Source organism: Martes martes, assembly GCF_963455335.1.
Source record: "Martes martes genome assembly, chromosome: 2".
NCBI classification, from domain to species: domain Eukaryota; kingdom Metazoa; phylum Chordata; class Mammalia; order Carnivora; family Mustelidae; genus Martes; species Martes martes.
In genome coordinates, this window is record NC_137889.1 from 199020783 (window position 1) to 199042407 (window position 21625).

The window sequence follows — 21625 nt, forward strand, 5'->3', positions numbered from 1 at the left end:
AAACGCACTGATAAAGTGACCGATGTGCAAGCCCACGTTCTTCCCCGAGCAGAGAGCTTTGCTCACGAAGTGCAAAGCAGGGGAAAAGGTGGGGGCCTGCGGTCGCCTTGCCAAAACGTTCTCCACAGCAAGAACCCAACTCGAGGTGGAGAAGGTAGACTGACAAACAGCTTAGCCTCTAACTAAGCCCAAGCCTAACCGCCTTGCCCACTCCGCCTCCCCCCGCCCCCACCAGCCTCGCGGAAGCTTGTAAGGGAAGAGCCGATCGAAGTCGTCACCTTCAGGAGACATCCTCTGTCATAGTGCTCGCAGCCCCGCCGCCCTTGCTCTTGGCCGCGGGCGCCATCTTCCCGCGCCGAGGCCGCCATCTCTGCCACCTCCCCTCAAACTCCGCGAACCCTTCCCGCAGGACGAAAACCACGCCCAGAGAAGTAGCGTCACTAGCACACCGCCCCCTACCGACCGCAGCGGCCAGCCGAGCTGACATGGCGGCTGAGCACGTGACCCGGGGCAGCCGGATTTCCGGTTTCCGGGGCGACGGGGCGGAAGTGAAGGGAAGCGCAATCTCTGTCGTCGACGTTAGTCGCTGACTTCGCCGCTAACGGTAATAACTCTTAGGTTGCTTCTTCTCCCCCTCCCACCCTCCACCGCTACTCGCCCAGGCCTTGGCCGTGGTTCGGGGCGAGGTGGACCGTAGCGGCGCGGAGACGCCCGGTGGCCCCCTGAAGAAGGGAAGCTCTCCGGCCGCCTCCGCACCTGTGACAGGGCGGCCCCTCCCTTCTCCCTGCGGCGTCCCGGAGCCTCGAGAAAGGGGCGGAGCTCCGCGGGCCCGGTGGGCTCTGAGCGGGGACCTGCGCGGGCTGGCCCTGCTCGCCGGCCCTCGACCTGTTGCTGCTTTTACTCGCTCTTCATTCCTTCAAAATATGCGTTGACGTTGACCGGTTACCAGTTACCAGTTAAGCATGGGGCCGAAAAGTGAGAAAAAACACACGCCCCACCATGCCCTGGAACTCACGGGCAGGTGGGGGAGAGAGACATTAATCAGAGAATCAACTGTAGCAAGATTGCGACTTTGAGAAGTGCCGGGAAGAAGTGTCTGTTCGAGGAGAGCTAGTGCTAGAGGGGCTCTGATTTCATCTGAGTGTCGAGGAGGGCTTCCCTGGAGAAGCAACACGAAGCCAAAAGATGAGGAGGAGTGAGTGTGTGTGCAAAGGCCTTGTGACCTGGTGCCTGCAAGAAGCCGCGAAAGGGAAATGTACAAGACCGCAAGATAGAGTCAGACCCCTCGGAGTGCATAGTGGGATACGCTTTGCCTTATAAAGAGCCAAGCCCCTGGGGGTGCCTGGGTGGCTCAGTGGGTTAAGCTCTGCCTTCGGCTCAGGTCATGGTCTCAGGGTTCTGAGATCAAGTCCCGCAGCATCGGGCTCTCTGCTCAGCAGGGAGCCTGCTTCCCCTGTCTCTCTGCCTACTTGTGATCTCTCTCTCTGTCAATAAATAAATAAAATCTTTAAAAAAAAAAAAAAAGAACCAAGCCCCTGGAAAGTTTTTAAAGCACCAGTGTTGAAGAAAATATTTGGCTTTGGCTTTCTAGCGTGATTTCACAGTACCTAACACATGCTGGGAAAAGTAAATATGTTGCCCTTAGCTTTGAAGTTACTAACTCTTACCGTTTTACTTTTCTTTCAGTTCTGTTATGAGTTGCTAAAATCATGGTGAAATGTTGCTCGGCCATTGGATGTGCTTCGCGCTGTTTGCCCAATTCCAAGTTAAAAGGACTGACATTTCACGTGTAAGATTTTGCTGTAGTTAAGCCAAGTACTTCTGACTGGTATATAAAGCCAGTGACAGTTCCACTTAAATCTTCAGCTTTGATCTTTAGTTCCCAAATCTGTAAATCGCTTGTTTAGCTAAATCTGAAGTAACAGAGATCTATTTACATTTGTATAATTTAGTTGAAAAGTTTAAGATACCTGCCAGGGTATCAGAGGCTAGTAAACAAAAATATCAAGCTCATTTTGCTAATATTGTTACTTTGCATTTTAACATACCTTCAGAGAAATTCAGTTTCGTTACATGGAGTTTACAGTCTGTAGGAAGAAAGGATCTTTGCCCAAATATGTCCTGTCCTTTCTGTTTAGAAGTAGATCTAAAATATAAATTACAAGCTCAGACCAAGGGTTCTTTAGTAGTACTACAGATAAATCGAGATGATCCAGATTTGCTATTTTAAGCCATTCTTCTGACAGCAAAGGAGAGGAATAATAAGGTTTAATAATTATTCATTTGCTAAAGGTTTATTTTGCTGCTTTTGTGCAAGGCACTGTGCTACGTGCTAGAGAAAGATCTGTTAACTACTTTGCAAGGTATGAAGAAACAAAAAATAAGTATGTGTACCCTACCTTTTCTAAAAAAGATTTGAATCAGCTTGGAAAACTGAAAAGATATCGTTATTGATTTCCAGATCTCTCGAAATAGTTCTTATCTCTGGAATTCCAAACAGCAGCAGTTCTTTGCCTCATTCACTAAGCATTGATAGACCTGTTGTGTATTAAATGCTATACTAAACAACTTTCTGGTGCTAACAGAAGAATGAAAATACAAGGTACTCTATTCATCTGGGATAAATTCTGGATATCGTTTCCCATAGGAAAAGGCCCAAGTGATACTATCATGTATAGATGAAGAAAAATCTCCAGTTGTGGGTCTTCCTACAAGACTGAAATATCCATTGAAACGTTTTTTCTTTATAATATGAAGAAAATTGAAATGAGGACCATGTGTCTGCAGCATGATTAGCAGAAAAATCTATTAAAACTGAAAGTTCGGAAAGCATGATTCATGAGGGCTTCCTGAATATTCCCTTTCTCAAGAGTAATAACAAACTCATCCGTGAGCCAATTTAGTCACAGCCTTAATTCAAGTATCTATCAATAGTGTTCAACTTTAAAATACTTTTTGTATTTTCTTTTCTAGATTCCCCACAGATGAAAACGTCAAAAGAAAATGGGTATTAGCAATGAAAAGGCTTGATGTAAATGCTGCAGGCATTTGGGAGCCTAAAAAAGGAGATGTGTTGTGTTCAAGGCACTTTAAGAAGACAGATTTTGACAGAAGTGCTCCAAATATTAAACTGAAACCTGGAGTCATACCTTCTATCTTTGATTCCCCGTCTCACTTACAGGTTTGTTTATGAGACACTGCTTACCATCATTACTCATTTTTTATGGTACTATTGAAGAACCTTTACCACTGAGGCTAAGATTTTTAATTGTTTGCTTGTTCCTCTGAAGTCCATTTTTGAGTTTTTACTGCTTCAGCTTTTATAACATATAGTAGGAATGTTTTACCAGTAGCCACTCAGAAATATTTGTATGTTCTAAGATCTGGTGAAGGAGACTGACTTAGGAGTTAACATAATTCAGGATTTGTATCTAAACAATGGAGGAAAATAAGAGGGTTGAACTGAAGTTCCAAGTTGCCAGTCCTTCTCACACTGGAGCAAAAGTCAAGAGCAGAGCCACTAACAGGACCAAAGTATACTTTTAGAGCCATATACATTCAAGCTTAAAGCCTAGGTAGAACTAAAAAGAAGAAAAGCAAAAGAGATGAGAACAGGAGAATGAAAGGAGAGAAAAGGTAAGAAAAAGAAAATAAAAGGATTGTATAAGTAAAATCTAGTTGAATTTTGTGTTTTTTCTCAGTGGTATTAGTGTTATAGATTGACTGCCTTGCCTTCAGTATCTCTCTTAATATGTGGTAAAGTGGTTCTAGAAACCATAGAGTAACTGATTCCGGCGTAGAAAATTCAGGGAGAGCCTATGGGTCCCAGAACAACAGTAATGAACTTCCATTGAAATTACCTCCTTCCCAACAGCTGGAAACAGGAATTACAGATGGTCTTTGTCTTACAATTTTTCCACTTTATGATGGTGCAAAAGCAGTATCCATTCAGTAGAAACCATACTTTGAATTTTTAATTTTCATCTTTTTCCGGGCTAATGATATGCAGTATATACTACCATACTCCTATGATGTTGGGCAGGGGGAATGAGCTGCAGCCACGTGGCCACAAGGGTAAACAACCAATACACTAACAACTGTTTTGTACCCATACAACCAGTCTGTTTTTCAGTTTCAGTACTGAAACTTCAGTACATTATTCAGTAAATCACATGAGATATCAACACTTCATTATAAAATAGGCTTGGGACACCTAGGGGCTCAGTTGGTTAAGTGTCCAACTCTTCTGCTCGGGTCATGATCTCAGAGTCGTGAGATCGAGCCATGTGTTAGACTCCATGCTGGGCGTGGAGCCTGCTTAAGAGTCTCCTCCTCCCTCTCCCCTTCCTCTCTTTGCTCTCACTCTTGCTCTCTCTCTCTAAAAAAACAAAATAAAAAATAAAAGAGGGTTTGTGTTAGATCACTTTGCTCAACTGTAGGCTACTTTAAGTGTTGTGAGCATATGTTTATGGTAGGCCAGGCTAACTATTATATTCAGTAGGTTAGGTGTATCAAATGCCTTTTCAATTTACAGTATTTTAAATTTCCATAACCCCATCATAAAGTAAGGAAGACCTGTAATGCACAAGTGTACCTGCTCCTGTATGGTGTTGACCACTATACCCCTGTCTTTACTGGGTCATCTTCCAGCGCCTGTGTGATCAAGTAGAGACTGCCTCACTCTCTCCCATGTTGACACCTGTACAATATCTTGTGTACAATTTGTTGGCAAGGTTTTTCTTGCTTTTCCAGGTTGAGAATCTTAAGAAATGTGGGCATAATCAAATAAACTATAATACTAACTTCCAAAAACTATATCCTTATAACAAGGTTTTTCATTATGGGAAATTAAATGATGCAAGCAAAAAGACAATAGAAATTAACAATCATCGGGGCACCCATCTGGCTTAGTTGGTAGAGCATGTGACTCTTAATCTCGGGGTCCTGAGTTCAAGGCCCATATTGGGCATGGAGCCTACTGTTTAAAAAATACAAAAAAAAAATCAACAATAGTCATATGATCCAGAGATAACACTTCAATGTGTATCTTTCAGTCATTTGTTTGTGTATGTTTTTATATAAATTCATCTATAGATACTCTTACAAAAATATAATTACACTATAGATTTGAACCTGGAACAACAGAGTTTGAATGCATGGGTCTCCTTATACACAGATTTTTTTCAATAAATACAGTACTATAAATGTATTTTTTTCTTCCTTAGGATTTTAATAACATTTTCTCTAGTTTACTTTATGGTAAGAATACAACATAGAAGACGTATGCAAAATATGTATTAATCAACTGTTTGTGTTTGTCAGTAAGGCTTCCAGTCTACAAACAGTAGGTCGTTAAGTTTTGGGAGAGTCAAAAGTTATACACGGATTTTCAGCTGTGCAGGGGAGTTGGTGCCCTTAACCCTGCACTGTTCAGGGATCAACTGTATATCCTTTTCTTAATTTGCTTCCATTTCTCTCTCTCTCTCTCTCTTTTTCATCCCAGCATTTATATAGTGTTTACTCTGTGCCAAGCACTATTCTAAGCACCTTATATGTAAACTCATTTAGTCCTCTTAACAACCATGTGAAATATTTTTACTCTCACTGTACTACTAGAAGAAACGTAGGTCCAGAGAGCTGAAATACCTTTGCCAGAGTCACACAGCTATTAAATTGCAGAGGCTGGATTAGAACCCAGTCATTTTGGCTTCAGAGTCCACTGTGAACTACTACTTTTCATGATGTTAAATATTTTTCCATAACAATGGCTTTCAAACTTTATGTAAGAATTATCCAAGGAGCTTGTTTAAAATGGGGAATTCAGGGCACCTGCGTGGCTCAGTCTGCTGAGCAACCTACTCCTGATTTTGGCTCAGGTCACGATCTCTGGGTCATGAGATCGAGCCATGACTAGGGCTCCATGCTCAGCAGAGAGTTTCTTGAAGATTTTCTCCCTCTGCCACTCCCCGTGCTCGCACTCTCTCCCTCTAAAATAAATAAATCTTTAAAAAATAAAATGGAGAATCCTGTTCCCCAGAGAATTTAATTCACTAAGTTCGGGCTAGAGTCCAGAAAGCTGCACATTTTAACAAGCATCCCACTCAATTGTGTTGCACACCTACAGATGATACTTGTAACAGAAACCTATATAGACATCAATTTTTTAAACTAAACTTTATACTAAAATATACATATGGGAAAGTGCACACATCATAAGTGTACTGAGCAATAAATTGTCATAAAGTTAATTAACTCCCTTTAAACCAAGATACAAAATATTAACCATCACCCCAGAAGCCTTCATGCTCTTCTCCAGTCACTACACCTCCAAAGGTAAATACTATCCTGACAAAATTTTATCACTGTCTGTTGTATAAATGGAGTCAGTATGTCCTCTGACTTCTTTAGCTCAACGTTTTGTATGTGTGATTCATCCATGTTTAGTATGTGATAGTGGTCCATTTATTTCTTTGCCATATAGTATTCTGTTATCTAAATAAACTATAATTATGCCTTCCTACTGTTGATAAACATTTGGTTGTTTTCACTTTAGCTCTATTATGAATGATGCAGCTATGAGTGTTTTTGCCCATGCCCTTGGGTACACGTAGGTTCACATTTCTGCAAAGTGTACATACGATTCTTTTAGAAGTGAAACTGCTGGGTCTTGGGGATGTGAATGTTCAGCTCGAGCAGATACTGCCATCGTTTTCCAGAGTGGTTTTGCCAATTTGTAATCTCATCATCTGCATATGAATGTTCCTCTGGTTCTATATCCCTGTCAGTACCTGGTGGTATCAGTTTTACGAAACATATTTAGTGACCATGTAGCAATTGATTTTATGTATGAACAATAGTTTATGGAACCAATTACTATTGTATATAGGTTATCATCACTTACCATTCTAAACAGTGCTGTGATAAACATGATTCTAGCCGAATCTTTGTACATATCCTTACTGTCTCAAACTAAATTCCCAGAAATAAAATTTTGCATCAAAGATTATACATATTTTAAAACCCTTTGCTTTTGATACAGATCCCCACAGGCCCGCCAGAAAGCTTGTACCAATCCATTCCCTTATTACCTTTGCATGAAAGTATCCATCCACCCTAGTCCTCAGAGTAAGTTGTGTTTTTAACCTTTGTTAAAATTGATTGGCAAAAATGACATTTTGTTGTAATTTATTTTTGGATATTGGTCTCGGTATTTACTTGACATTTCTATTTTTTATTTTGTGAGTTACTTATTGAGGACCTTTTTTCTATTTTCATCTTTTTCTAAATTACATGTAAAAACACTACATATTGAAGATACAGATTATTTAACTGACCTCTGAGTTGCAGTTACTTTTTGTTGTTTTTAGTACTAATTATCAGGTTGGTTTTGGTTTTTTGTTTTGTTTGAAATTCAGATGTCTCTTTTAAATAGTCAATTCTATATTTTCTATATATTCTATATTTGAATTATGTGCCTCTAGCCTTCCCCACCTTAAGATAATATAAATATTCCCTATTTGTTTCTACTTCCTAAGGATTTTCATTTTTACATAAATTTTCAGTGCTGGAATTTCAACATGATTTATTGTATATGAAGGATATAACTTTTTCTTAATTCATTTTTACATGATTTAGAGCCCTTTTTTTAAGTATTTTTTAAAAGATTTTATTTATTTATTTGAGAGAGAAAGAGGGAGAACACAGAGAGTGAGAGGGAGAAGCAGACTCCCTGCCAAGCACAGAGCCCAATGTAGGGCTTAATCCCAGGATCCCGAGATCATGACCTGAGCCAAAGGCAGATGCTTAAGCAACTGAGCCACCCAGGCACCCCAGATAGCCTTACTTTGCTTTTTTTTTTTTTTTTGAAGATTTTATTTGAGAGGAGAGAGAGAATGGGTGCACATGCACATGCATGAGAGGGGGGGGGGGCAGAGAGAGAGAGAGAAGCAGACTCCCTGCTGAGCACAGAGCCAGAGGCTCTCAACCTCACAACTCAGAGGTTGTGATCTCACAGCCCTGAGATCATGACCTGAGCTGAAACCAGAAGTCAGATGCTTAACCAACTGAGCCACCCAGGCGCCCCAGCCTTTCTCCACTTATTTAGACTGACTTGTTTTTTCCTAAAGCCTTTTATCCACCTGATCTATTTCTAGATTTTTCTGTCTCATCTTTGAGGTAGCACACTATGTTAACTGTTGTTAATGAGTAATATATCTTTAAGAAGTGGTAGGACATATTCTTTCTCAACAGCACTCTTATTTTTTTAGGAAAGTTTGTGTTCCTAGATGAACGTTAGAGTTATTTTCAGGAAGTTCCTTCAAACTAATCCCAGAGATTAAACTCATACTGTTGTTGCTGTGTTATATGTAGACCAGTATTGCCTGTAAAAAGATTCTATATATTTTTTAAAAAGGCAATATTGGCCTATGTACTACAGAATACCATATAATACATACTAGTTCATATGCTAGAATACCAGCTCTAGGCTCCTAGTGGCCCATAAGAAGAATAGAATACATTGGGTCACCGGGATTGCACTGTCAATATGTTTTCTTAAAATTCATGCTCTCTGTTAAGGAGAAGCAAAACATTTTTCAGCAATAGCTGTGAAAAGAATGTTTCTCTTGAGAACTCTTAAAGGAGACATTGCCTGACATAGTGAACAAGACTTCAGTAACACCCTTAAAGCAAACATGAGAGCCATTTCGTATTAAAAATGCTGTCTTTTTTACAAGCTGAGTGCATACCACCAGAAAACAATTTAAAATAAAATTTGAGAGTGAATTTAAGCACTTAAGACCAAATCTGCCTCTCCGTGACCTGCCTCTCTCTTGACCTGGGGTTGGGGATGGGGAGAGGGGTTATCTAGGTTATTTGGAGGATTGTATGAATGACAAATTATTTTTTAATAAATAGTAGTTTGGATTTAAAAAAACTAATCTCAAAGGAATTTTAAATTTACTGAGTTTTCTAAGCAATTTCCATGAAAAGAAATACTGTATTCCACTACACAAAGTTAAGAAGGAATAAAAATTTTAAAAAGGACAGAAGTATCTACAATGATTTTTATTAACTCTACTTAACAGGAGAAGAGAGAAAAACTTCATTGTAGAAAAAACTTCACCCTCAAAACCCTTCCAGTCACAAACCACAATCACCAGCTTGTTGGTGCTTCCTCATGTACTGAAGAATTCCAATCCCAGTTCATTTTTGTAAGTAAAATTATTTACTGACCTAATGCTGATATTTTTAATATGCCTTCTCCATTAGGATTAGAGTAGAAATTTAGGTGTTTGAGATATAGATATAAATACAGATATGATGTCCAAAAATAATACTGCTTCCCAGGGCTATTATAATTTTTATATATGTAGTAATAATATAGAAGTAGTTAATCCTTTGGTTACAATTTAGTTGAAAGAATGCCTTCACAAAGCTGTATTTACCAAGAAAAATGCAATAATTAATTTCTCCCTTTAGGTACTGTACCTTCTACATGGAAATATCTAATAAAAAATATAGTTACCTCTTTAGGTTTTCTTAGAACAGTCATACACATACAGAGTTTTCAGGCTTGCATTATTATTCATCTCATTGAGTATTCATGTTAGAGCCAGACCTAGAACCAAGATCTGTAACTTTATAATAATTCTTGAAATCAGGCAGTGTTTGTCTTCCAACTTTGTTATTTTTTCAAAGTTGTTTTGAATATTCTAGATCTTTTGCATTTTTATGTGAATTTTAGAATCCTTTTGTAATGAGTTCAAAAATTCCTACTGGAATTTTAACTGGGATTGTGTTGAATCTACAGATTCCATTTGGAAAGAATTGACATCTTAATGAAACTATGTTAAGTCTTTGAACCTGTGAACTCATTGTATCTCTACAGTTATTTAGGTCTTTAACTTCTCTCTGCAATATTTTGTAGTTTTCAGTGTACCCATCTTTCACTTTATCAGATTTATCCCTAATGTTGTATGCAGTTGGATGCTATTATAAATGGTGTTTTGTTTTGTTTTTACTGATAGTATATGATAGTTGATTTTTGTACGTGGATCTTCTATTTGGCAAACTTGCTAAACTCACATATTAATTATAAAAGCTTTTTTATAGAGGCTGTTAGATTTTTCTACATAATCATGTTGTCTGTCAAAGTTTTAATTCTTCCTTTCCAGAACAGAGGTCTTTTCTTTTTCTTGCTTTATTGCACTGCTTTGAACTTCCAGGGCTATGCCAAATAGAAGTATTGAGAGCTGTTCTCTAGGCTGTGCCCCTGATTTTAGAAGGCAGGCATTCAGTCTTTTGCCACTAAATATGATGTTAACTGTAGGTTTTTTATAAATGCCTTTTATCAGGTTGAGGAAGTGCCTTTCTGTTCCTAGTTTGGTGAGAATTTTTATCAGAAGTGAATGTTAGTTTTGTCAAATGCTTTTTCTGTATCTATTTAGATTGTGTGGCTTTCTTTTATAGTTTTTTAATATGATTAGTTATATCAATTCATGTTTGAATATTAAACCAGCCTCAGAATAAACCTTACCTCATGGTGTGTTACCACTTTTATATATTGTTGGGTTCGATTTATTAAAATTTTGTTTAGAGTCTTTCCTTGTATGTATAGTTGGGATATTGGCCTGTAGTTTTCTTTCTATGTGATGTCTTTGTCTGGTTTTAGAATCAGAATAATGCTGACCTCAGTGAATAAGTTAGAAAATATTGCCTCCTTTTTTTATTTTTCTAGAAGAGTTGGTATAGATTTGTTATTATTTCTTCCATAAGTATTTGATAGAATACCCTAGTAAAACTATCTGGGCCTGAAGTGGGAAAAAAATTTTGGTAGCTTGTGTCTTCCAAGGGCTTTGTCCATTTTATCTCAGTTGTCAAGTTTATTATTTTAAAATTGTTCATAATATTTGCTTATTATCCTTTTAACATATGTAGAATCTGTAGTGATATTATCTGTCCCATTTCTGATATTGGCAATTTGTTTCTGTTCTCTTTTATTGCTGATCAGTCTGCCTAGAGATTTATCAATTTTATTGTCCTGGGGCACCTGGGTGGCTCAGTCAGTTAAGCATCTGCCTTCGGTTCAGCTCATGATCCCGGGGTCCTGGGATCAAAGCCCACATCCATCAGGCCCCCTGCTCAGCGGGAAACCTGCTTCTCCCTCTCCCATTCCCCCTGCTTGTATTCCCTCTCTCAATGTCTCTCTCTCTCTGTCAAATAAATAAATTAAAATCTTTAAAAATAAAATCTTTTTTTATTGATCTTGTCAAAGAACTAGGTTTCATTAATATTCTTGCTTTTTTGTTTTTGTTTTCTACTTCACTGATTTCCATTCATCTTTATTATTTTCTTTTTTCTACTTCCATAAAATTTGTTCATCTTTTTCTAGTTTCTTAAAATGAAAGCTAAGGTCATTGACTTGAGGCTTGTTTCTTTGTAATATAGGCATTTAGTGATATTAATTTCTTCCTAAGTATTCCTTTAGAAACCCTCCAGAAATTAAATGTCTTCATTTTCATTTAGTTCAGAATACTTCTAAATTCCATTTTGATTTGTTCTTTGACCCATGAATTATTTAGAGGTGTGTGCCATATGGTTTCCAAAAATTGGGGAATTTTCCACATATCTTTCTATTAATTTCTAATTTAATTCTATTGTAGTTAGAGAATATATGTTATATGGCTTGAAATACTTTTAAATTTATTGAGACTTATATTCTCGAATATGGTCTGTCTTGACAAATGTTCTGTGTACATTTGCAAAGAATGTACATTCTGCTGATGTTGGCCAAAATGTTTTAGAAATGTCCATTAAGTCAAACTGTTTATAGTGTTGTTCAAGTTTTCATCCCTACTAAACTCCTGTTTGTTCTGTTTTTGAGAGAGGAATGTAATCTTCTGGTAATGTTCTAATTCTCCTTGAAGTTGTCAGTTTTTACTTGTTATGTTTTACAGCACTGTTATTGGGTACTAAATATTTAAGATTATTATGTCTTGATAATTTAACCCCTTTATTATTAGGAAATAACCTTCTTTATCCCTGATAATGTTCTTTTGCTCTGAAATCTATTTTCTCTGATAGCAGTATACCCACTTTAGTTTTCTTTTTCATCAGTGTTAAATATTGGCATACAGATTGTTCCCAACTTATGATGGTTCGACTCATGATTTTCCAACTTAACAATGATGCAAAATCTATAGACATTCAATAGAAACCATATTTCAAGTCTTTTTTTTTTCTTTTTTTTTTTTTAAAGATTTTTTATTTATTTATTTGACAGACAGAGATCACACGTAGGCAGAGAGGCAGGCAGAGAGAGAGGAGGAAGCAGGCTCCCTGTCGAGCAGAGAGCCCGATGCGGGACTCGATCCCAGGACCCTGGGATCACGACCTGAGCCGAAAGCAGAGGCTTTAACCCACTGAGCCACCCAGGTTCCCTCAAGTCTTTTTTTTTTTCAATTTAACTAGATTATATTTTAAAATGTCAGACAAGAAGTACTCATAACAATGAAAAGACAACTACTTGCCTCTTACAAAGCATACATTGATTCATATTATATCTTCAATAAACTATAAACACTTTGTTTATAAATGTTTATAGACGTTATAAACATTTTGATGTTAGGAATCATTTCATATTTGATGGTGCTAAATAAATAACTTAATTAAGTTCTTTTTAACTTAACTTGAATATTATAACCAGAAAAGGATTGTAAATAACCGTATTCTTTAGAAAATATATGTGAAAGATTATCTTATATATTTATTTCAAAATATAAATCTAAATTATGCAACAATTGAAACAAATTACACCATGATCCATTGTTGTAGTTAATGAAATGACATTCTCTAGTGAATATGGGTCTCTCATATTGACAGTACACTTTATTTCAAGTTTTTAATTTTCATCTTTTCCTGGGCCAGCGGTATGTGGTATATACTCTTATGATGTTGGGCAATGGCAGCAAGTCACAGCTTCCGATCAGCTACATGATCACAGGGGTGAGCAATCAATACTCTTAGAACCATTCTGTGCCCATACAACCATTGTTTTTCACTTCCAGTAACAGTATTCAGTAAGTTACATGAGATATTCAACACTTTATTTTAAAATAGGCCTTGTGAAACCCATCATAAGTGGAGGTAGATCTGTATCTTTTTCTGCTCTTTTACTTTGAACCTATTTGGTGTGTTTGGACTGCATATTTTTTTAGGTAAGTTATATTTTTGGGTCTTGATTTTTTTTTTTACTCTAATCTGATAATTTCAGCCTTTTACTTGGGTTATTTAGACCATTTACACTTAATGTGTTTATTGATATTATTTGGTTTAATTAAACCTGTTGTCTTATTTGTCTTCTACTTGTTCCATTTGCTCTTTGTTCCCTTTTTCTTCTTTTTCTGCCTTTTTTTGGGTTAATTGAATTTTTTTTGGTTCCATTTTACATCCTTTTCTTTGACTCATTAGCTGTAACTTTTTGTTTTGTTTTAGTAGTTGCTTTTGAGTCTATAGCATTCATCTTTAAATTATCAAAGGCTATACCCAACTGATACTTCACTTAACACATATTATAAGAATCTTAAAATAGTCTACTTTCATTTTCCTTCTCCCAATTTTTGTGTTACTGCTATCATACATTTCACTTTTACATAGGCTATAAACCCCACACTACATTGTTCTAATTTTTGTTTTAACAATAAAGTATCTTTTAAGGAGATATAAAATAATAAGAAAAAAATCTTATACCTTACCCATGTTGCGGCCATTGCCAGGGCTTTTCATTCCTGTATTTCCCTCTGGTTCCATTCTATCTGGATAACATTTGGTGATGAATTCTTTCAGCTTTTATATTTCTGAAAAAAAAATCATTATTTAGTCTCTGTTTTTGAAAGATCTTTTCATTAGGTATCAAATCCTAGGTTGATAGTTTTGGAGATTCATTTGTTTGTTTTTAGTTCTTCAGAGATGTTGCTCCACTGTATCCTCACAAGCATTGTTTTTAATGCAAAATCTGTCATCTTTATCCTCTATATATCTAATGTTCCTTTTTTTCTTTGCTTTTAAGGTTTTTTCTTTCCCAGTGGTTTGAATAATTTGATTATGATGTACCTTAGTTTAGTTTTCTTCATATTTCTCATGCTTGGGATGAGAAATGTGCTTGAGCTTCTTTATCTGTGTGTTTATAGTTTTCATCAAACTTGGAGAAATTTTGGCCAAGGTTTCTTCAGCTATTTCATTCTTCCTCAACCTTTCTTTCCATCCCTTCAGGGATTCTGACTGCATGTATATTAGGCTATCTGAGTCACACTACCACTTACTGATGCTCTCCTAATTTTTTGTTTTTTTCTGGCTCTATTTTTCAGTATTCCCTTTTCTCTCTGCAGTCTATTCTGGATAGTTCGTATTGCTGAATCCTCACCTTCACTAATCTGCCCTTAATTCCCTCCAATGTATTCTTCACCTCACACATTGTAGATTTTATCTCTAGATCTTCTATTTCATTCCTTTTTATATCTTTCATGTCTCTACCTAACTTTTTGAATATACAGAATACAATTTTAATAACTTTCTTAATTCCCTTATCTGCTAATTCCAACATTGTGACAATTCTGTGTTAGTTTCCATTGACTGGTTTATTTCTTATTATGGCTCATGTTTTCCTGTTTCTACGCATACCTGATAAATGTTGTATGCTGCACATTGTGGATTTTACTTTGCTGGATGGTGGATATTTTTGTACCCTGTGTTCTTGAGCTTTGTTCTGGGATACCACAAAGTTATTTATAAACAGTTTGATCCTCTCAGGTTTTGTTAGGCAGGACTAGAAGAGTGTTCCGTCTGGGGCTATTTGTTCTCCACCACTGCGACAAGACCCTCCTGCGTACTCTACTCAGTGCCGCCATGAATTCTGAAATTTTCTAATCTGGTAGGAGTGGGAATAGTGGCCATGCCCTCTGAACGCAGGGTACTGCTGGTCCTTTCTGGTCATTTTTCCCTCAGCCTTGAGCAGTTTCCTACCTGTGTGCACTGAATACTAGAAGGGGAGCCTGTAAGGATCTTCAGAGTTCCCTCTCCTCACTAGTACTTTTTCCTGTGAATGGTAACCACTGTGGTCTTTCTGGATGCTTTGCACAGTCTTCTCGGTCTACCGAGCTCCACGGCGTTAATGCTCTCCCAAGGCAGTAAGCTTGGGCGGTCAGCCAGCGGGCTCACCTCTTAGTTTCCCATCCCTCCAGGATTGTTGCTTTCCTTGCCTGATGTCAGTTATCTTCGTAACATTTTTTATACCTCTTAGCCATATGTGGGATTTTTTAGATAAGAGTCAATCCAGTCTGTTATTTCATCTTGGCTAGAAGCAAAAGTCCTCTTTACTTATTTTAATATTAAATAAAAACTTTCCAAAATTATTTTATAGTGCCTTTTTAAGATATGTTAGTGTTACTTTCCTGATTTTCAAATGAAAAAAAAGTATACCCAGCAAACATAAGCATAGCCATAATAAATATTGAGAGAGCTTAAATTCGCTCTCTTAAAAACCCGAACCAGAGTCCTCTCTAAATAGAGGGACCTGCTCCAGTGCTCCTTTTCTGTCATCTCCTTTAACATGAATATCAATATAAAATAAAATAGTTAAAAGCGTAACAGTTGAAGATTTGTTGGTAGGTAAAACATAAACATAGCAGCACCACAGCTAGGGAACAAGAGCTGGATAGTCATTACAAGTGTCATGTTCATGGCAGATACTTACCCCCAATGAGCAGTGCTTCCTCTCCATAGATTCTGTACCCCCATGTTACACCTAGCCTTAGATAAAGGAGGGCGGCTCTGGGCACCCAAAATACTGCTTCTACCCGCATCTTCTTCCTGTGTTCTTTAAACCGCTAAGTATCGCCAACTTAACGATATCTAAGCTTTGTAAATGGAAAACAGCTGAGACCTAGCTAAGCTTTTACGTAACTACTTGTCTCTCTGGTTTAATAACTTGGTGTTTATGTTTTTAGGAACATAGCTACAGTGTAATGGACAGTCCAAAGAAACTTAAGCATAAATTAGATCATGTGATCAGCGAGCTAGAGGATACCAAGAAAAGTCTGCGGAATGTTTTAGACCGAGAAAAACGTTTCCAAAAATCATTGAGGAAGACAATCAGGGAATTAAAAGATGAATGTCTCATCAGCCAAGAAACAGCAAATAGACTGGAAGCTTTCTGTTGGGAGTGTTGTCAGGAGAGCATAGAAAGAGACTATATTTCATGAAATAATTCCATGTTCTGTTCTACCTAAAATTAATATTGGTACAGCTTTTTATAAAATAGTTCTCACTTACCATCATTAAATAGTATCCATTATTTAGAGTGCTTCTTTGGCTCTCCCATAGCATAATGCATTTAGTTGTCATCCAAAGAGTTTTTTTGAAGATGTATAGAAATGTGCGCTAGTTATCATGTTTTTGTATGATTTGTGACAATTATGTTTTTATAGACCTAAACTAGTGCCAGGTCACTATCGTAAGATGTTAAGAGATCCAGAAGTTTCCACAGGACTTAGGAAATGGTATCATATTAGCCACATTCAGCCATGGTATTAGGAACTGGACTCTGCTTCAACATCATCAGATTTTTGGCTTCAAAGGAGTACCTTGACTTATATATGCTTTATGGTAAGTACGTTGAATGACACTTTAAATGTATTTTACTATAAAGCAGAATTCATTTGTAACACAAGGCTATCTTGGATCTGATCCAAGTTGCTTTTGTTATTAGTAATACCAAAAGATTTTTTTTTCTTTTTTACATAGCATCCCATAGTCCTGACCCTGAGAATAGCAATGGTACAGATCTGTTGGCTTTTAAAGTTGTCAGAGCCAGGTTGAGAAGACCTCTGACAAGGTCTCAGTTTTTCAGTATGGTACATCATCCTCCCCTCTAAGGAGAACTTGATACAAATGTGCATAGGTTTAAAAAGGAAAAAAAAAAAAAAAGGTCCTAAATCTGATTTTTAAAGTTTGGTTGTAGACAGTTGTTCTGAACATTTTGTTTCATTATAAAGGAGTGTCTTCAAACTCTAGTTGCTAGTACTACCTGGATATTTTTAATGCTCCTTTGTATTTTACAAAAGGTAACATTGCTGACATTTCTAAAATACAAAATATAGATGAAATCATTAGAAAATAATGATTGTGGCTCTTCTAATTGCAATAGGATTTGGAGAAAGGGTTAGAATATTTTCCTGTAATTAGGAGAGTCTACTGTCCAAAGACTTTTATTTAAAGAAAGAAAGTAAAGCAACAGCTTTAGAGTAGCTTCTTACTGACTATACAAAAGAAGAACCCTTAGCTATTTTTTTATCCAAGTATCAGAAATTTAGCCTTTCTCCTAATTTCTTATTAAGAACAACTGAAATTAAGAGTCATAAATACTGTGGATTAGGTTAAAAATTACCAGCCCAAAGCCAAATTCTACTTTGAAACACATGTACATATTCAAACCTCGTTCAGATGTCTATGCTGTGGTAGTTAGAATTTGAGTATCATTTGTTTCATTGTGTGAACTAGAAATGAATTGCATTTTGTGCTGAAATGTTCATGGAAATTTTATTTGTGTTATATTAATATCAGTAAGGATATGGTCACTTGAATTTTCTCTGTAGTCAAGAATTTTCTGTGTGTTAATGCATGTTATATTTTTATGTAGGATTCCATCTAAATGGGAACTTTCCCACATTTCAGAGGTCAGCATTATGCTAAGAAGAAACACCAAGGTCGTATCTTTTTACTACCTAGAAAAAAATCTCATTAGCTCCCCATTATTTATTTTAGTTACTTAATCTTGAATTCATAATGGACATTTGAAGGGGACGTTTGGATATGATCTTAGGTTTTATAGAGATAATGTGATAGAAATGGAGACTATTTTTGAGCATGAAAATTAAAGTCAGTGGACAGTGGACCACAGTCACTTTTACCACTTGTGTTCACAGTGAACTTAGCCCTTGTCTTCTTTGTCATGGGGCCTAGTATTTTACTGAGAGATAGGTAACTGAGAACGAAATATCAGTATCATCAAGGACCCAGAGCTACCCATTTGCTCTTTATTCTTATGCAGAGATGATTACCAATAGAAATCTGACATAAGAAGTGGGGTTCTCCTCACCTGCCACCCCAAACAAATGCCTCGACACAGTAAATACCTCAGTCCTCTGTTCCAAATATTCCAGCCCAGACCAGGGAGACACTGTCCTGTGCAGAGCCAACCAGTCGCCCCCATCCAGAGGGGCCTCAAGCGGCTGAGGCCAGCCTAAGGCTTCACTTTGCTTTAAAGCTTGGAGTAGCCTCTGGATCCTGGAACAAACCAATACACCAGTTCAACCTCAGCACCAAATCAGGTTACAAAGGACTTGACATGGCAGTTTTCTCCATATCAAGTTCAAATCGCTGGAAATAGACTTTGGTTGCTAAAGATAATCAAAATTATACCACAGTCTTTGAGAAAAAATGAAATGTATTAAAATATATATTTAGTTTTTAAAAAGGGTAAAATATTACAGAAATAATTGAGGAGTGAAGAATCCCTTATTCATTTGAAAAATAAAATATTTTCTCCGGTAATATATTGTATGTGGTTTTTATACAGTTACTCAATAAAATGAGCAGAGAAAAATAAAGAGTGTATGTACTGTGGTTTTGCTTCCATTTGTTCTGCATTTTTCCCTCCACCAATAACTCTGATATCATAGGGTCTGCTACGTTAGATGACCCAAGTGGCAGACTGGCTTTTGCCAAAATTTGGATGTTTCCTGCTTGGGCCTCACTCAAAACTGGCAGCCTTTCGTGTCACTCAGTGTAACGGCTGAGAGGAGGAGTATGAAGTGTGAAATGGGCTTCCTTCTTCATAGTGGGAGATGCAGGTTGTGATCATTTGTCTTTTACCTCAGAGGGGGTGTGCTAGCATGCCCCTGCTCCCTGGACATTCCTCCCCCCAAATTTTACTGATACGGTAGGCTCTGGAGTGCATGGGTTTTATCTCACCCTCTAGAGCACATGTACTTTATCAAGGCCTCAGATTTACGAATCACATCTCGCTCCTGCCATTGGGTTAACATAATCCATCAGTCTGGTGACCTAAGTGACTTTCTGTAGAATGTCTACCTGGTTTACGTCTCTTTCGATTATATTAATGGAAGCCAGAGAGTTACATGGCCTGTTGTTCCTTCCATGTGAGGGTGAACTGTTTGTGATCCTGTTTTAATAGGGATGGAAAAACATGTGCCCACCGGACAGTCAGTCACGTACCGTGTACCCATAGCCATGTTAACCTGCTCCAGCAAAGATGTCACATCCGGCACAGCATCTGTAGTCAGGGCTCCTCCTTCGTTGAATTTGCCTTCGTCCGCTATCATCCTGCAGGCTCTGTCTCGATTTTGCGGAATAGATGGCGCTCTCCTGAAGACTACCACTCCTGCGTCTGGTATGTAGGTCTGTAAAGGTGGCACCTTAGCCAACCCCACAGAAAAATCTGAAGCTGTGCTGGTGTGGAGAAGGAGTTGGCACACCAGACAGACCTGAGACCGCCGTCCTTAGAAAGGCCTGCCTGTGGGCTTGGCTTTTGGCTGGCATTTGGTGACTTCCATTTCGAGAGGATTCCCACTCTTCCAAACCTGAGACCATGGCCTGATTCACATGACCTCATTCACAGGGTGACTAAATGGTTGGTAGAAACGCTACGGTTATACTGAACACCTGCTTTCCTTCAGGGAGTCTAGAATTTGGGAATGTGTCAAGGAGTCTCATTCATTCTCAGTCATCTAATATTTGTCTTTGGCACACAGCGAAGTTTATGGGCTAATATTCAATGCAACAACCCATCATATGCATGGCTTTTAAAGCCCCATACCCTATTGTGAAGGATACAAAAATGATAAGATGAAGATATTTACAACCTACAGGGACACACAAGTATCTAACAAATGCAGAGAAGTGGCCAGTGTGGCAGGACCATGGCAATTAAACAAGGTGGCAGGACTGGGAGACTAATGGAACCTCAAAGTTCCAAAATGGAACATCGGTGTGTCAGTGTGGGCATATTTCAAGTTCTGTCCCAAGACCTGGATTCCTTTATTACTTTTTTTTTTCCTTAGATTTTATTTATTGTCAGAGGCCAAGAGCACAAGCAGGGGGACCAGCAAGGCAGAGGGAGAAGCAGGCTCCCCATTGAGCAGGGAGCCTGATGCAGGGTTCAGTCCCAGGACCCCAGGATCATGATCTGAGCCAAAGGCAGATGCCTAACCGACTGAGCCGCCCAGGCGTCCTGGACCTGGATTCCCTTCGTACCTCCTCAGATATGAGAGTAGAAGACCAAACCACCTGGGAGAGAACCAAAGAGACCTAGGGTCAAGCCTACCGCTTTATTACATGTAGGACAAAGTTGCTGAGCCTCTCTGAGCATTTACAAAGTAGGAATACACCCAGTTGTGAGAATTGTATTTAATTGTGCGTAAAACATAAAACATACAATGAACTTTCATATATTGTTTTTCTTTCTTTAAACCCCATGCCAAAAGCATGGAAAAAGGAGATTTGAACAAGAAGAAGGGCCGAAGAAAGAGGGGAAATGCATTTCATAGTGGATGGGGGGTGGTGCAGGCAATGGTGGCCGTCAGTGAGCTTCGCTCTGCAGGGTAGCTCAAAAGCAGGCACGGAACGCTATCCCTCTGACAGAGAACACTGTCATCACCAGTCTCCTCTCCATCCTCCCACCTCAGCCCTGAAAAAGCCATTCAGTCCAGATTAGATAGGTCTCATTTGTTCATTTGCTCATTCATTTTCATAAAGCACCTTACGGCTGCTCAGCGTGTGGTTCACAGACCAGTGTACCAAGTAAGGAGCTCACACCAGAATGGAACCCAGCCATGACACAAAGCACAGTTTAGTCCAGTTAACCTTTCTTTTAAAGACTTTCATATATTTATTTGAGAGGAAGAAAGAGTACAGAGGGAGAAGCAGGCTCCCCACTGAACAGAGAGTCTGACGTGGGTCTCAGTCCCAGGACCCTGAGACCATGACCTGAGCTGAAGGCAGAGGCTTAACCGAGGGAGCCGCCCAGACGCCCCTTCAGTTAACTTTTTTTCACAGCAGGACCCTTTTCCATGAATGGAACAGCATAATGGTTTACATTCTGGTACAAGTACGTTATCTCATTCTAGACCAGTAAAAAAGAGTTTGCATGTAGCTACTTTGAGCAGCACTGTCCCAGAGAAACAAGTCCCCAAACAGTCTTTGAACTGATCTTAGCTCCTTTGTGCTAGTCGGCAGCAGAGGAGTCCCGACAGATTTGGATCAGAGAATAAAAACTTCCCAAATCCCCGTGGTGGAGCTTGCGCAGCTGAAAGCTATCACATCTGACTCAGCAGAGCTGGCCTCGTGTTTTTTTCAAACAGAAGCATTTCATTAAACAAAGTTAGTCAAGTGTCCAGGCAGTGCATGATACTAACCACAAAGACCGATGATGAGCACCTTGTGGAGACGGGCATTCAGCTACAGACTTGCCGGCAAAGTGTGCTCGCCAGACAATTTAAAATGAATGGTCCCAGTGCTTACAAAAGAGGTTGATTTTATAATGGTCCAA

At 38.4% G+C, this 21625-nt stretch overlaps 2 protein-coding genes across 6 annotated transcripts in view; one reads left to right on the forward strand and one right to left on the reverse strand.

The window, feature by feature from the left end:
- Nucleotides 1-405, reverse strand: part of RCHY1 (ring finger and CHY zinc finger domain containing 1) — a 48248-nt gene extending 47843 nt beyond the window's left edge. For 3 of the 5 annotated variants that reach the window (XM_080796158.1, XM_080796157.1, XM_080796156.1), the window contains exon 1: nucleotides 279-405. In XM_080796158.1, the coding sequence (XP_080652284.1) occupies nucleotides 279-368 (90 nt within the window). In that variant the 5' untranslated portion in view covers nucleotides 369-405. The remainder of the gene's footprint in view (nucleotides 1-278) is intronic. The other 2 variants (XM_080796155.1, XM_080796159.1) reach the window with 1 other exon arrangement.
- A 126-nt stretch (nucleotides 406-531) lies between these two features.
- THAP6 (THAP domain containing 6) lies at nucleotides 532-18656 on the forward strand. The gene is made up of 5 exons (XM_080796163.1): nucleotides 532-604; nucleotides 1687-1789; nucleotides 2974-3181; nucleotides 9087-9212; nucleotides 16005-18656. The coding sequence occupies exons 2-5, from the start codon at nucleotides 1710-1712 to the stop codon at nucleotides 16257-16259; spliced, it is 669 nt and encodes a 222-aa protein (XP_080652289.1). The 5' UTR covers nucleotides 532-604; nucleotides 1687-1709; the 3' UTR covers nucleotides 16260-18656.
- Nucleotides 18657-21625: the final 2969 nt, after the last annotated feature.